Here is a 14,757-nt window from a genome sequence, read left to right as displayed (position 1 = left end):
AATTGAGAAGGCTTGTGAAATTACATAAACAGAGAATCTGCTATTTTAATAAATATTTGAAACAAGGAGCTCAATGAAGTTGTGATATTTTTAAATTGTATATTTAACCCCTAACTGAAAACCATAACAGTTACATCTACCTATGACTGCTTTCATCTACTGTCAGTATGCATAGAGAATTTTTACATAGATAATCATTATGTATGATTTGTGTTCTTCTTTCCTCACAGTTTCCCTCATCCTTTTCTTATCTACATAGTCTTATTACTAAAAGGTCTCTAATTTAAGTAGCAGTGAGTAAATATACTTTGGATTTTTTTTTTCTGACATTAAAAGGTAATTTATCTGTTGATTTTTTTCAGTGTATTATATCTTATCAGTACATATTCCTGTGATATTTTGCAAACATCTATAGAATATATCATATAACATATTCTTAATAAAGAAATAATTATGTAAGAATCACTAGGGGAGATACAAAGATGGGTAATATAATTCCCCTGCAATCTATATGTTAATACAAGAAATATATTTGAAAAGTATGTTTGTGCCATTCGTTCTGTTTAGCTTACCTGCTCCTCCATTTACTTTTTGGAGTTCTTTGCCAGAAATTTTCCCTTCCAGATGACATACTTCCTGAGGTCAGGATCAATATCTTATTCTCCCTTATATTGCTAGTAGTTAGCACATTACATGGGAAATAAATAGTAAGCCCTCCTTAAATGTAGGCTAATAAATGAGTCACTCCAAAATTCAAGTAAGTCTCTGAGTTCTGCCTCTAGTATATTTTTCTACCTTTCTTTAATTTTTCATGTTATGATTATTTGAGTACATGAATTTTGTCATATTTAGTTCATGTCAGCCAGTTAATAGAGTAATGAAGGAGACAGACCCTAAACAGAAAATTCTGAGGCTGTATGGTAGATGCCAAGATGGAAGTATAGACAGGCTTGTTACGAGAACATTGGGAAGGCTCCTAACCCAACCTGGGAATCTGAAGCTGAGTCTTGATGCTTGAAAAGGAGTTAGCCAGGCAAATAAGGTGTAGAAGCTCTAAGTAAGGGAAGTTACTTAAATACATGAGGTATAAAACAGTTCGGTCTATTTGGATACAGTATCCAACTATTGCCATTGTGTAACTTCCTGAGCAGCTTGATGGAAAGAGTTTGAATCAGGAAGGTGACACATTCATATTAATATTTTTATACTCTGTACATTACTCTGACAGCAGTGTGAAAGGTATATTTCAATGTATCATCAATAAGACAGAGGTCCGTTGGTAGACTATTCCTATAATCCGGGATAGAAGATACAGGGGGCTGTACTTAATGCCTTACTCACAAACTGACCTAATGGGTCAGAGAGATTTCTCTGCCATATAATGTGTTCTTATTTATTGTTTTCCCCCCTTTTTAAAAAAAACGTTAAACAGTTTTAATTTGTATCCTGCCTTTTATAATATTATATCATATATACTTTTTTTGATGCCATCTTTTCTAATTTTTTAAATTGTTCCATATTTCATCAAGTGATTGTAGTTTATTTAACAATTCCTTTATGTTAGGCATGTTTCAATATTTAGAATTATTTCTTTAAGGTACATTTCTAGAAATGAAATTATTAAATTAAAGGGCACGAACATGTTCTTAGAATTTGTCATCATACCGCTTTCTGAAAAGATAAAAGTTTATGCCTTTACTGACAATATGTGAGTATGTTTTTATAGCATCCTTGCCAGATTATTATTTTAAAAAATCTTTTTGGTAATTGAACAAGCAATGGCTTCTCATTTTAATTGACATTTCTTTTTAATGTTGAACATTTTTCTCTGAATTATTAAATTATTTTCTTTTTATTTTTACTTTTTTTGGAGTTTTTGTGTTTTCTTTATCAAATTGAGCTATTTATATAGCAAAAATATTAACTTCTCATCATGTTTATACCATATTTTCTGCATCATTTACCTTTTAATTTTTTATCTAGATACTTTTAATTTTTACATAATTTAACTAATTTTTCTTATTTGTTGCTCTCCACTTAGGCAGTCCTTCTCCTTCCACGTAGTTGGTAATCATTTTCATTGTCTTCTAGTTTTTCTATGGTTTGCTTTTTTCTTAATAATATATGGGGTGACATGAGGACCTAGATTTTTTTTCTTTTGCAGAATTACTAACCGAATTTACCAACATCATTCTTCCTTTTCCTGTAATGTACTTTTAAGATGAAGCTGCTCATACTTTTATTTGTCCTCATATTGAATCATTTAAAATACTTTCAGACATTTTGAACCATTAAATTTTTTTTAATGTTAGAAATATCAGTCTTTCCCATAACTAGATTTTAAGGGTTTTGAGGGTAGCAATCATGTCTGCATCACATTTTATTTCTTTCACAAGAATTATAATTTGTTATTTAATGACTGTTAAAATTTATAATAAAACTTTTATTAACCCCTATTAGTGTGATTCATAGTGGGGTATCCTAGTTTAATTCTTTTTTTCCAGGATAAAAACTGCAATTTTGCAGTGAAACTGCTCAGAGCAAGGAAACCCCTAGGATATGGGGACCTGCTGGACCTCTTTCAGGTGTGTGAAAGTGCATCATTTGATCTCACAGTTATAAATTTGGAAATAAAATATATTTATCAAACACACAGTGTTATTCTGTTAAAGGAGTTGTGCTTCTTAAGGGACTTAGGTAGAAAATACACTTTTTCTTTTCTCCCCACCCCCCCGCCCACCCGCCAAGTTTTGATTAAAAAGAGTTGACCTTTTCCTCTTTTTTCCATGGAATGATTTTTTAAAAAATGGTTAAGGCAAGATGTCTTTATATTGCTGCACAGCCTTTTCCTCAGTGTGGTTTCTAAACTCTAAACCTGTAGGAAGCTTTTTATGTAAAGCCACCCTTAAATGCATGTAATTAAAATTATTGTTTATAAAGAGAAAACAGCAATTGCTCAATTAGAAGAGTAGAATTAATTTCTGCTTCTTAGGACCATTATGACATTTAACAGAAGAGAAAAATAATTAGAAACTTTTAAAAAATGATCTTTGTATTACTTCATTGTGATCTAGATATGGTAGATACGTTTCCGTTTTTCACATTATGCTTCAAAAAATACAGTAGATCAATAGGTTTTATTTTTTGGTTGTTCTTGATCATCTATTCTGGATAACAGAAATTTCCTTTGACCATTATATTCTCATATAAACTGGGAGAAAAAAAAGTAGGAAGGGTACCTTTGACTTACATTAAAATAGAGTTAAAAATTACTTTTATTATTAGCGTAACTCAGCTTGATAGATCTGGATAACTGTGACTGACATGTATACAATATTTCAGTGTAACTCACCTTATTTTATTCATTCTAAGATACACAGTTTTTTCACGTGTTAATATTCCCCAAATTGGTATGCATTTTACAATTAATGGCATCTTAGAATCACTGTGGGCCAGGTAGTGTTGTAGTTGTCTTTTTCAGTGCATGTGTGAACTTGTTCATACTATCACATCAGTTGAGTTAACGTGCATTGTTGGTATCACGTAAGTTTCATTGCTATTTGAAATGTCACCCTAGTTGTTGTGCAAAAACTTCCTGTTAACATCTTATGGTAAGGTCAAAAAAAGCACTACCATCAAAGCGTGCAGAATGGGTGTCATTAGCTTAGAAGAATATCTCAGAGACAACAGTGAAGTACTCTCAAGCAATGAGGCATCCCAAACAAACAATCCAATTAAAAATTGGACAGAAGATCTAAATAGACATTTTTTACAAAGAAGATATACAGATGGCCAACAGGTACATGAAAAGATGCTCAACATCATTAATCATCAGGGATATGCAAATCAAAACCACAATGAGGATATCACCTTACACCTGTTAGAATGGCTATTATCAAAAAGATAAGAACAATGGCCTTCTTGGCCTAGAGTATGAAATTGTGAGGAAAAAGTATAAGTGATTAGAATGCATCGTATCATAGTTTAATTGGCAAAGGTAATTGGCACTGATTTTCTTTCTGGTGATATGGGTGTGTCTTAAAATCGTTGTCATCAGAGCCTCTATGAAAGTACATTGTCTTTTTTTCATTCATCTGAAGACTTGAGGCAATTGGTTTCTCTTAGACACTTTTGACTCTTTTAATTTCCATTTGCATCAAATGCTGTTTACTTTAAAGAGTGGCAGCATAATGTTGTGGGAAGAATAGTGAACCAGGGATTAGAAGACATTTTCAGTTTCTGGTTTTACCACCTACTTATTGTGTTACTTGGTCCAAATCATACCCTGTAAACTCTATATGAGTATTGCGATACTCAAATGAGAAACATGTGTTAATGTAATAAAAATTATAAGTGCCACTTGTTAGTATTGAAAACTTATATTTGCCTGAACAAGATTTAATAATTTGGAATGTTCTGCAGAGTTAGGGATGGCCTCATACTTCAGTGATTCTGGCAGAATTGAATATAGCAGGATATTTACTGCTTCAGAATAGTATTTTTTGAGCTTTATTGTTATCTTTTAATCACTCATGTAAATGTTTTGTGACATTGTTATGGAAATTTTATGCCTCTGGTTTTGATTCAAAACCTTTATGCACAAGAAAACAAGGAAATAAGGAAAGGGAGCTTTTTTGAAAACACTGTTCTTTGCCAGTCATATTTGCCTTCTCTTAGCTGTGCTAAATCAGTGATTTATACTGGCATACTGAGGGACTTTGCAGAGCATGCTGTAGTAAATAGTAGTCTTTATTTGCCATACCATAAAGGGAGCTTTGGGAGAAGAAAGAAGGGGATTTAAGTGATAAAATTAATGTTAACACTAGTTTTACACTTTTAAAGGTGATTCTGGATGACTTTCTCACAATTTCTTTTGAAAAACATGTTAAAACTCAGATTTCTGTGTCTTTATTACAATTCTTAATTTCAAAAAATAATTGATGGATGTAGTACATTTGAAAACAAATACCAAACACATAAGTTTAAAGTTCTCTTGACTTGGAATTTTATGTTATTTATTCAAATTCCCTGAGGATGACAAACCTGTCTTGTTCATCTTTGTGTAGCCATTCAGTAAGTGTGTATTGATTGAATTTCATTTTGTAAATTTAATTATGTATAATTCAGTTTGTGCATTTTCTAATCTTTTACATTTTTGTTGCCATTTTAAAACTTCTGAAAGTATTGGCTTGGTAGAAGGAGTTAAGATTTGGAATTACAGCATGTGCATCCAATTAGTTTAAAGCAATATTTCAGTAATAAGAGGAGTAATGTTATTGTTTTTAATGAGTTTACTTCTTGAAGAAGAAATTAGAGCCAATGAATTCAAGGCATATAATAAAATTCTAGGGAGTTTCTGAATATTCATTCAGAAATGTGGTGGCGTTGATGTATATACTATTTTTAATTACTTTTCTGCTCTAGAATATGAATTCTTATTCCTGATTTCCCTTCTGCACTATTGAAGAAATAGAGTCTTTCTCTGAGGCAGGATAGAACGTCTGAGAAATTGCCATTAAAGAGTTTATAGAAGAAGATGGAGGAGAACCAAAGGAGTGTCAGAAGAAAGGCATGGGAGAGCTGAACTTAAGGGGGAGTAGTTTAGATACAAAGTCTGTAGTATTTATGTGAAGTATTTTAACTCTTACTGCTTGATTTTTATTTTGGTATTAATTTTACATTAGTGATTTTTTATTAAGATTGTCATTACTGGTTGTAATTATATAAAAATGTTCTTATTTATGAATTATATTTAAAATTTTATTTTATATGTGTTCCAAATAAAGCATTGAAAGAGAACAGCTCAGAGGTTGTTCAGCCTTTTCTAATGGGTTGTGGAACCAAGGAACCGAAGATCACTCAGCTATGTTTAGCCGCCATTCAGAGGCTCATGTCCCATGAAGTTGTGTCTGAGGTAATGTGAAGATTTTATCTGAACTGTGCACTTACAAATCAAATCATGAGTTTTCATAAGGAGAGAATAAAACATACCTGATATTTTAATGTACAGCAGTGCTTGAAGGACATTGGCTTAATTTTAAAAGGTTACCAAATTGTCTCATTATTAAATGCTCAGAATAAAGAACGAAGTACATTTTGTCAAGTCATTTGTAATCTAAGAATTCGTAGTTCACTAATATAGATGAAATCTTAAGAACCAAGCATGTTTTCAATATCACTGACAGAGAATATTATTCATAAATTATTTTTTAAAAGGTAGGAGAGAAAATCATGACTGTTTGCTAGATTATCTGAAGTGATAATTTGTTGTTCGTTAACTTAAGTGTATTGTTTGTATCTGACCTTATGACCGTAAAATAAGGAAAAACATTTCATCACTATGAATCTGCATCACTTTTCTTATTTAGGGACCCAAACACCTATATTTTATTTGTTGACAATAATTAAAATAATTGTTTTACAGACTGCAGCTGGAAATATAATTAACATGCTTTGGCAGCTAATGGAAAATAGTCTTGAAGAACTTAAGCTGCTTCAAACAGTTCTTGTTCTTTTAACAACCAATACAGTAGTTCATGACGAGGCACTCTCAAAGGTAGGAAGCCTGTTTGTCAAAGTTCGTAAGTGCTTTGAGACAGTATTTGAATAAGCTGACTGAAAGAGAAAAGCCTGGTGCTGTTTGAACAGCACCTTTCCTGTAGCTATTGCGATAATGCACATTGCATGTTGAAAGCCATCGGTGCTTTATTTTTCACAGGTTAGAAGTGAAATAAGGTTAGGGTGATGAAGCAGAGCCCCTTGGATATAGCTGACAGGCTTAGTTATGAATAGGATGTGGAAAAAGAAAAGTAGCAGAAGAAAAGGAATAGAGAAAGAGGAAAAGAAAAAAATGTGTTTTGAGGTATCAGTGTTCTCCACAATTACCTGGGGTATTCCTGATAGCTCTCCCTTTCCCCCTTTTAAAAATAATTTCACATATATATGTTATGTAAGCCAGATAGTTTAAATCTGTCCCTTAAGTATCTGGAAAAATGTCCTTTTGGCATTGATACATTGATACTAGGGAAGGCTGCATGTATGATAGCTATTTCTCATTCCTTTCTTATTCCCACCCTCTTTAGGAACATATAACAGCTGTTCTATTATTTGTTTCACTCTTTAAAAAGTTTTTTAAAATTAAGAAATATTTCTAAAGAACAAAGTACAGCGAGTAATATAAAAAACAGTCTTTACTTAATGGTTTACTATTTAGGGAAATTGTTGGAGTTTCAGTAATAGTTGTATTATAATTTGTATGCCTTTAAGAATGGTTGACTTGTAAAGGAGCAAAGTATACCATCACAGTATACTGTATAGAGACTGTATCTCTTTTCTAGTTATTCATTTGATGTTCTTAGGATATAATGAGATTTTACTTAATTGCAAATAGCTTATTCTTTTACCCCATACCTACTTTATAAAATATTTAATGTATTTTTATATATATGTTTGTTGTATGTAGTTCCTCTTGGTTTCTAGCTATCAAATTATTGTTCTGATATATATATTTAAAATTTTATAAAAGGTTATCATTTGACCTACCCAAGCAATAAGAACTGATTATAGTTTTATAAATATAGGATTTATTTTGGTGTTTTGGTTAATTTGGAAATGTAATATTTGGGGATAGAAAATGAAGTATAAAGAAATAATATAAAATTGGGTAATAGGAAAGCTTCTCTATAACATGTACTTTTCCTTTATGTTGAAATTTTAAAAGTGTTAGTGGTATCAAAGGCTTGTTTTCTTTTAAATGTTTAATATAATTAATATGGTAAGGCATAGCATTTAAAAATACCATTATTGTGTTTTCCTCCAAGAATGGCTTCTTTTAAAACTGTAAAACTTCTAGAAGAACACATGGAAAATTTTTGTGACCTTGGGGTAGGTAGAGACTTCTTAGGTAGGGCACAAATCCATGAACCATAAAAGAAGCCACAGAATGGGGGGAAATATTCACAAATATCTGACAAAGGACTTTTATCTAGAATTTATTAAAAACACTCTTACAACTCATTTATAAGACAACCCAATAAAAAATGGACAAATGATTTCAACAGACACTTTACAAAATAATCTATTCAACTGACTAATGAATACATGGAAAGTGCCTCAGAATCTTTAGTTATCAGGGAAAAGCAAATTAAAACCACAAAGAGATATTATTACACACCCATTAGAATAGTTAAGATTTAAAAAGACTGACCATATCAAGTGTTGTTGAGAATATGGAATAATTTTGAACTCACACATACTGCTGGCAGGAATATAAAATTGAAAAGCAACTTTGGAAAACTAACAGTTTCTTTAAAATTTTAACTTATACTTACTATGTGATCTGTCCATTTCACTCCTAGGTGTTTACTTACCCAGGTAAATGAAAATACATGTCCTCATTGAGATTTGTATGTGAATGTTCAGCAGCTTTATGTACAGTAGCCAAAAACTGAAACAACCCAAATGTCTATCAGGAGGTGAATGGATAAGTAGAATGTGGTATACTCATACCATGGAATAAAAAAGTACAAATTACTGATACAAAGAAAAACGTGGATGAATTTCACAAGTGAAAGAAACCAGACAGAAAAGAGCACATACTGAATGATTCTATCTGTATAGAAAATACCAGCTAATCTATAGTGATAAAAGCAGATTGGTGGTTACCTGGGGCCAAGGGTGGAGGAAAAAATGGACTGCAAGAGCACAAGGAAACTTTTAAGATGGTGGAAATGTCTTATACTTGATTGTGGCAGTAGTTCCATAGGTGAATATAACTGTCAGAACTCATAAAATTATATACTTTAAAGGGATACAGTTTATTGTATATAAATTATACCTTAATAAAGTTGATTTTAAAAGAAAAAATGATTCCTTTTTTAAAAATTATTTTATTCATTTATATGCTTAGCAAGTTTATATAGTATTTCTCCAGGTGATTTAGTGATACAACAAAGTTTGAGTACTTGCTGTTTGCAAAAAAAAAGTCGTTCTGGGAAAATAAAAGCACAACACATTATTATATGCATGTTAAAAGAACCAGATTGTGAAAGGAGTATTTCACATTACCTTGGTTAATCTTATGTGTCTATGTATTTACTGAGAGTTTGAATTATTTCAAAATCCTGAGCTTTTTGTAGTTTTATTATATAAAAGAGTGAGACTTTTAGTGTAGGTGATTGAAGCAGCGAAACAAATTATTTAATTTTGGGTTACATCAGATAAAATAAAGATAATAACCATGTTCCTCAATCTTATTTCACACTAAATGGAAATTGTTTTTTTAGGCAATTGTTCTTTGTTTTCGACTGCACTTCACAAAAGATAATATTACAAATAATACAGCTGCTGCTACAGTGCGACAAGTTGTTACTGTTGTTTTTGAGAGGATGGTTGCTGAAGATGAACGACACAGAGGTAAAGTGAAAAAAGTTGTTTCCTTTTGACAGTGGGTGGCTCTAACATCCATGCTTTTCTCTTTTATTGATTGTCAGCCATTCCCCTATGAACTTAGGCTACGTAAAAATTAGAATACCTTAAAAAGTATGTTTATTTTAACTTCATTATTATTGATAATGGCAATTCAAAAGATAAATCCCCCATAATTTTATCACCCTAAGAAGTGGACTCTATTTTCCATGTTTATTTCTAATATATTCATAATTTCATATTGAAGATGATAATTTCACATTTCACATCAGATGTTGCATTATAAGTATCTTTAGCCAAACATTACATTATATGAATTTTTCATGTTATTTTTTTATTTTTGTGATTGAAATTTTAATGGTTGCATTATATTTTGTGGCTATTCTATAATTTAATGAACTACTTGTGTTCAATAGTTTAGTATTGTTTTGAGTGTCTTCCTACATATATATTTCCATCTGAATTATTTCTTTAGGGTAAAGTCCCAAGAGTGAGCTTCCCTCATGTGAATCTTTGTCTCTGCCTATTAACATGTATTAATCAAGAATATTTATATAATGTAAAGTTTAATATTTTCATATTTTCATCAAATACTTGTAATTTTTAGCATCTTTTTCTTTGTGATTTAAAACATTTCCTAAAAACTTAGAAACATGTTCTGTCACAGAGCTTACAGATACTATGTTTCTGTTATAATTTTTATAATTTGATAACTTTTAACGTTTTTTTCATTTGTTACCCTTATTGGATGAAAAGTAAATTTTTTCCCGTGATCAGTTGAAAAGATCATAAGGTGCTACCAAGAGCAACCTCTCTGTTTTATGGAGTCAAGAAACAAAAGATTAAACTTTTTTTCCCCTTTAGATAGTTTTTTCTTTCCCCTTAAACTCTTGATATTGGCAATCTTTCATATCATTTGGTGTTTTTTTGGTAATACTGGTAAAAAACGGCAATACTAGTAAGTAATGATAATGCTGCCTACTCTAATAATTGCTTCACTTTTCCTGAAATTAACCATTGGTCAGATTTTTCACATTCAGTTTCAGACATTTAATCTGTTGGTTTATTAGAATATTCCCACTGACTTTGGTCTCACTTTTCCTAGGGGAAATGCAGGTGGAATTCTAGCAGTTTGGAATATTAAGGCATTAAACTTAAGGGATAAAACAGGGCAGTTCTCCAGTTTGAATGTCTTGTATATTCATAATCTCAATATAAGTTCTGGATTGGTAGTTTTGGCTGTGTGTCTCTAAAGACTAATATCTCATTTAATACTTTCTAATAAGGTAGAAAATACTTAGAACCTCTTTCTTTTCAAGTAGTCATTGAGTCAACATTTATTCAAAACAGGCTGTCATAACTTACAGGGAATGATATCTTCTTAGTATTCAAAGAAATTGGGAAGCCCCATTCTAGTTGACTCTTAGCTAGTCAATACCTGTGACTGACATAGTACTTGTGGCAGATCAAGCAGTTAATTCTTTTGAAGATGGAGAGATGATAGAGAAATTAACCATGTGATAAATATTTATATGTTTGATATTTAATGGTATATTCAAAGATCATGTGGATTTTAAATCCATGAAATAAAGAGACGAGAGAAAGGGGTACTGAGAAAATCAAATGTATGTGTAAAGATACTAAGTTTATTAAAATGAATGTAAGATAGCGAAGAGTGATTTTTATGGCATTTTGTATAAAAATGGGATTCCCAATTTTTCTTTCCATTTTGGAGGCATGGTTCTGAAGTTATTACTAAAGTTTATAATTCTATAAATAAGTATTTATTTTAAACATACCTTTTAGACAGTATATATGATTTATTAAAGGTCATTATGAACTCCTAAAACCCCTCTAATTTTGATTGCAGATGTTGTAGAACAACCAGTACTAGTCCAAGGAAATAGTAACAGAAGATCTGTCAGTACCCTCAAACCTTGTGCTAAAGATGCATATATGCTTTTCCAGGTATTTCAGTTGATAAGAATAATTTTTATTATACAATATAGTTTTGTATGAATTTTTGATTTTGGAATTTTGTATCTGATTTAGTTTTTTAAGCGTCAATTTTTTTTAATTGTCCAATTTTAAAGTGTCAGAAGAGGTACAGGTTTCCCCCACTATCTGACAATAGCACATTTCTGTGAAACCTTTCATAAGCCAGAATGGCCTAAAGTGAGAAAGCAATTACCTTAGTACACAGTTACCTAACGCAGGCACAAAATAGATCGAGATGAAGCACAGATCCTCTCACAGTTCAGAGCTATGGCAGCTTGATGCTGAGATGCTGAGTGTAGTTCCTGGGGAAGGAGCTTGGCGGGGCCACTCTTGCTGCCTGGGGTGTGCGCTGCCTCTACTATGGGCTCGCGGCAAAGCAAGTGCTGACACGATTTTCACTTTTGCCTTTTTTTTTTTCTGTAAAAGTGAAAATCCTCTTCAGATTTCTTCTGGTTAGAGAAAACAGGTGCTAACGTAGGTCTTCTGTAAAAGCTAAGTGGTAAAGCGAACTTTTGAAAAGCCCGTGATACCTGTATTTAAAAAAAATTCTAAAACATTAAAGAGCATCTATAGCTAATTAACACGATAAAATGTTATGTTTCACTTTAAGGAAATAAAATGAATTAAACCCTGAACTAGATATATTAGGGATGACTAGTCATATAAAATACTTCCTTTAATAGGAAAATTAAAGTACTAAACTTCTGTTCTACCTAATGTAATTTGATATGCAGATACCTGATTTTTACATTACTTGTCATGAATAAAATAAGATTAACCTGCACTGAAAATTTTATTAATTTTGATTAAAGAGTTAAGTGGTTTTTCAGTAAAACCATGTTAGAATAACCATTTATCTGTGCACTCTATATATTTAGTTTACTTATATAATCAACTATACAATTAATCAAAATTTGAATTACCAGTACTTAGTTTCTAAGGAGTAAAACCTATTATTTAAGAAGAGATACTTTAAAAAAATTTTTATGAACTATAAAATGAAAGGACATTTCCTTCCAGCATGTGAAATATTTTATTTATTTTTTATTCATTGTTTGATTTATTTTCCCAGGACCTTTGTCAGTTGGTTAATGCTGATGCCCCTTACTGGCTAGTAGGCATGACAGAAATGACCCGAACGTTTGGCCTCGAATTACTTGAGTCAGTCTTGAATGATTTTCCACAAGTCTTTTTACAAGTAAGCCATTTGTAGTATCTTGCAACAAAATTAATCTTTAATTTTTTCACAGATATTTTTCAAGAGAGTAACATGTATTTTTCCCCCACATTAAAAGATGCAAAAAATTATCACCTCAGACTTTAGACATAATAATTTGCTGATATCTTAACTTTTGTTGTGCCCAAGCAGTTTGAAATTTTAACATTAGAAGGAATTCCTAGAGTGTCTAGTCAAGCATTTCCCAATCTAAGGGTGTACAGAGGAATGTGGTACGTGAGCTATTTTTATATATTTAAAAGCCTTAAAAAATTGTTACTAATTTTTTTACTTGTTTATATGCAGCTTTGTGCTTTAACATAATTTAAATGGAAAAAAGAAGTCGTCAGTGCTTAATAAATTTAATGTGCTATACAGAATATTTCAAAACAGAAGGTTAATAGGGGAAAAAGTGAGAAAGAATTCAAACTTTTCATTTTACTTGTAAGAAGCTAAAGTCCAAAAGTGATTCAGTGATTTACATGGGGTTCTTTAGTTATTAGCAGATCTTGAACAAAAATTTAGAACTTTTAACTACTACTCTAGCTCCTTTCCCTACCATGCTGCCCCTCCCTAAGTCATCTATTTTATCCTTGCTCTTACCTACAAAATGTGTGAATCAAGTGCGAAAAAAGTAGAAGGTCCTTTAGCCCAAGAGTTGGGACTGAAACTTTTACTACATGGTTCATAATTTTTGGTCCATGTTAGACAACTGTTCAGTGCTTTCAATAATAATGAACAATATTAACTGATGATTCCCTTTCTTGTATTAGTATAGGATAAGTTTAGATACAACTCGACTAATCATCTTGTATAAACTGATAGTTGTAACAGCTACCACTTTGGACTGCCTACTCCATGCTGTGACTTTGCTAAATTCCTTATATATCATACTCGCTTTAAGCTGCACAAATGCCTGAGAAGTACCAATTATTCCTACTTTACACAGGAGGAAGCTAAGACTTTAAGAGGGTTAAATAATTTGTCTAAGGTTTCATAGTTTGTAAGTACCCTCACCCTTTAGCCACACTGTCATTCTTGTTGTTCCTAAATGACCCAGGTGGACTCCTGCTCCTAGGCCTTTGTACTTCCTGCTTCCTGAACCCGGAATGCTTTTCTCCCATATGGCTTGTTCTCTTACTCTTTTGAGGTCTTTACTCAGTGGTCAACCTACCAGATAAACCTTCCCCACCACTGTGTAAAATGGCAGCTTTTTTTCATGGCAGCACCCTTGTCTTTCTTACTCCTTGTTATTTTTCTTTATATCACTTATTTCCTCCTGACATATGTATTTGTACATTAGTTGATCTTCTCACTTCCCCTACAGGAAAGTAAGCTCTATGAGGCAGGGACTTAGTTCACTGTTGTATAGGTGCCTGTAGTGGTGCCTGGCATATGACAGGTGTTCAATAAATATTTAAATGAATGAGTGAATGAATTTGTAAATGAATTTGAATTTGACGAGATCGGGCGCGTTCAGGGTGGTATGGCCATAGACAGTGAATTTGAATTTGAAATGTCTATAGTTTGGATTATGTTTTTTAATTCTGTAGGAAAAGATTTGAAAAAATGTTTCCAGATTTATTGTGCCCATAATAAATCTATTCTACTTTATTGTTCCTGCTATAATGCAGAGGAGAAAAAAGAATTATTCTGTGTAAGATCCTAAAATTTACACCTACAAAGTTTTCTTCAAGAGATAAATATTTGCTTTCATTCACTCATTATTCACTCATCCAATCAAAGTTTACCAGTCCCTTACAATATGCTAGTTCATGTGTTCAGTGCCAAGGATACAGAATTTAAGTAAGACAGGTAAAATTCCTGCCCTTACGGCACTTACCAATCTAATTGGAAGAAAAACATTAACTGAGTGGTAAGCCATGATGAGTGCTGTGAGGGAAAAGTATAAAAAGTGCTATGGAAATGAGTAACATAGGTACCAAACCTGGTGGAGAGTTCGTGATGAATGAAGGCTATGAAGCTTTCACCTGAAAGATAAAGAGTAGTTAGTTGGGGGAAATAGGTAGTATAGGAAAAGAATATTCCAGAGCAGTGACTCTAAGAAAGGATCTGTCTTCTCTTTTAGAAAATAAGCTCTATAAGGGCAGGGACAA

At 31.9% G+C, this 14,757-nt stretch overlaps 1 protein-coding gene across 3 annotated transcripts in view; it reads left to right on the top strand.

The window, feature by feature from the left end:
* The window catches only part of MON2 (MON2 homolog, regulator of endosome-to-Golgi trafficking), a 123,326-nt gene that overhangs the window by 17,600 nt on the left and 90,969 nt on the right, over window positions 1–14,757 (top strand). For 2 of the 3 annotated variants that reach the window (XM_061205749.1, XM_061205748.1), the window contains exons 3-7: window positions 5,787–5,914; window positions 6,425–6,556; window positions 9,285–9,414; window positions 11,297–11,394; window positions 12,497–12,622. In XM_061205749.1, coding sequence (XP_061061732.1) covers window positions 5,787–5,914; window positions 6,425–6,556; window positions 9,285–9,414; window positions 11,297–11,394; window positions 12,497–12,622 — 614 coding nt within the window. Of the gene's footprint in view, window positions 1–2,549; window positions 2,586–5,786; window positions 5,915–6,424; window positions 6,557–9,284; window positions 9,415–11,296; window positions 11,395–12,496; window positions 12,623–14,757 lie in introns of those variants that run through there. The other variant, XM_061205750.1, reaches the window with a different exon arrangement.

Source organism: Eubalaena glacialis, chromosome 11 (genome assembly GCF_028564815.1).
Source record: "Eubalaena glacialis isolate mEubGla1 chromosome 11, mEubGla1.1.hap2.+ XY, whole genome shotgun sequence".
Classification (NCBI taxonomy): Eukaryota; Metazoa; Chordata; class Mammalia; order Artiodactyla; family Balaenidae; genus Eubalaena; species Eubalaena glacialis.
The sequence above is the reverse complement of the archived record's forward strand: the minus strand, read 5'-3'. Positions and strand labels throughout refer to the sequence as shown.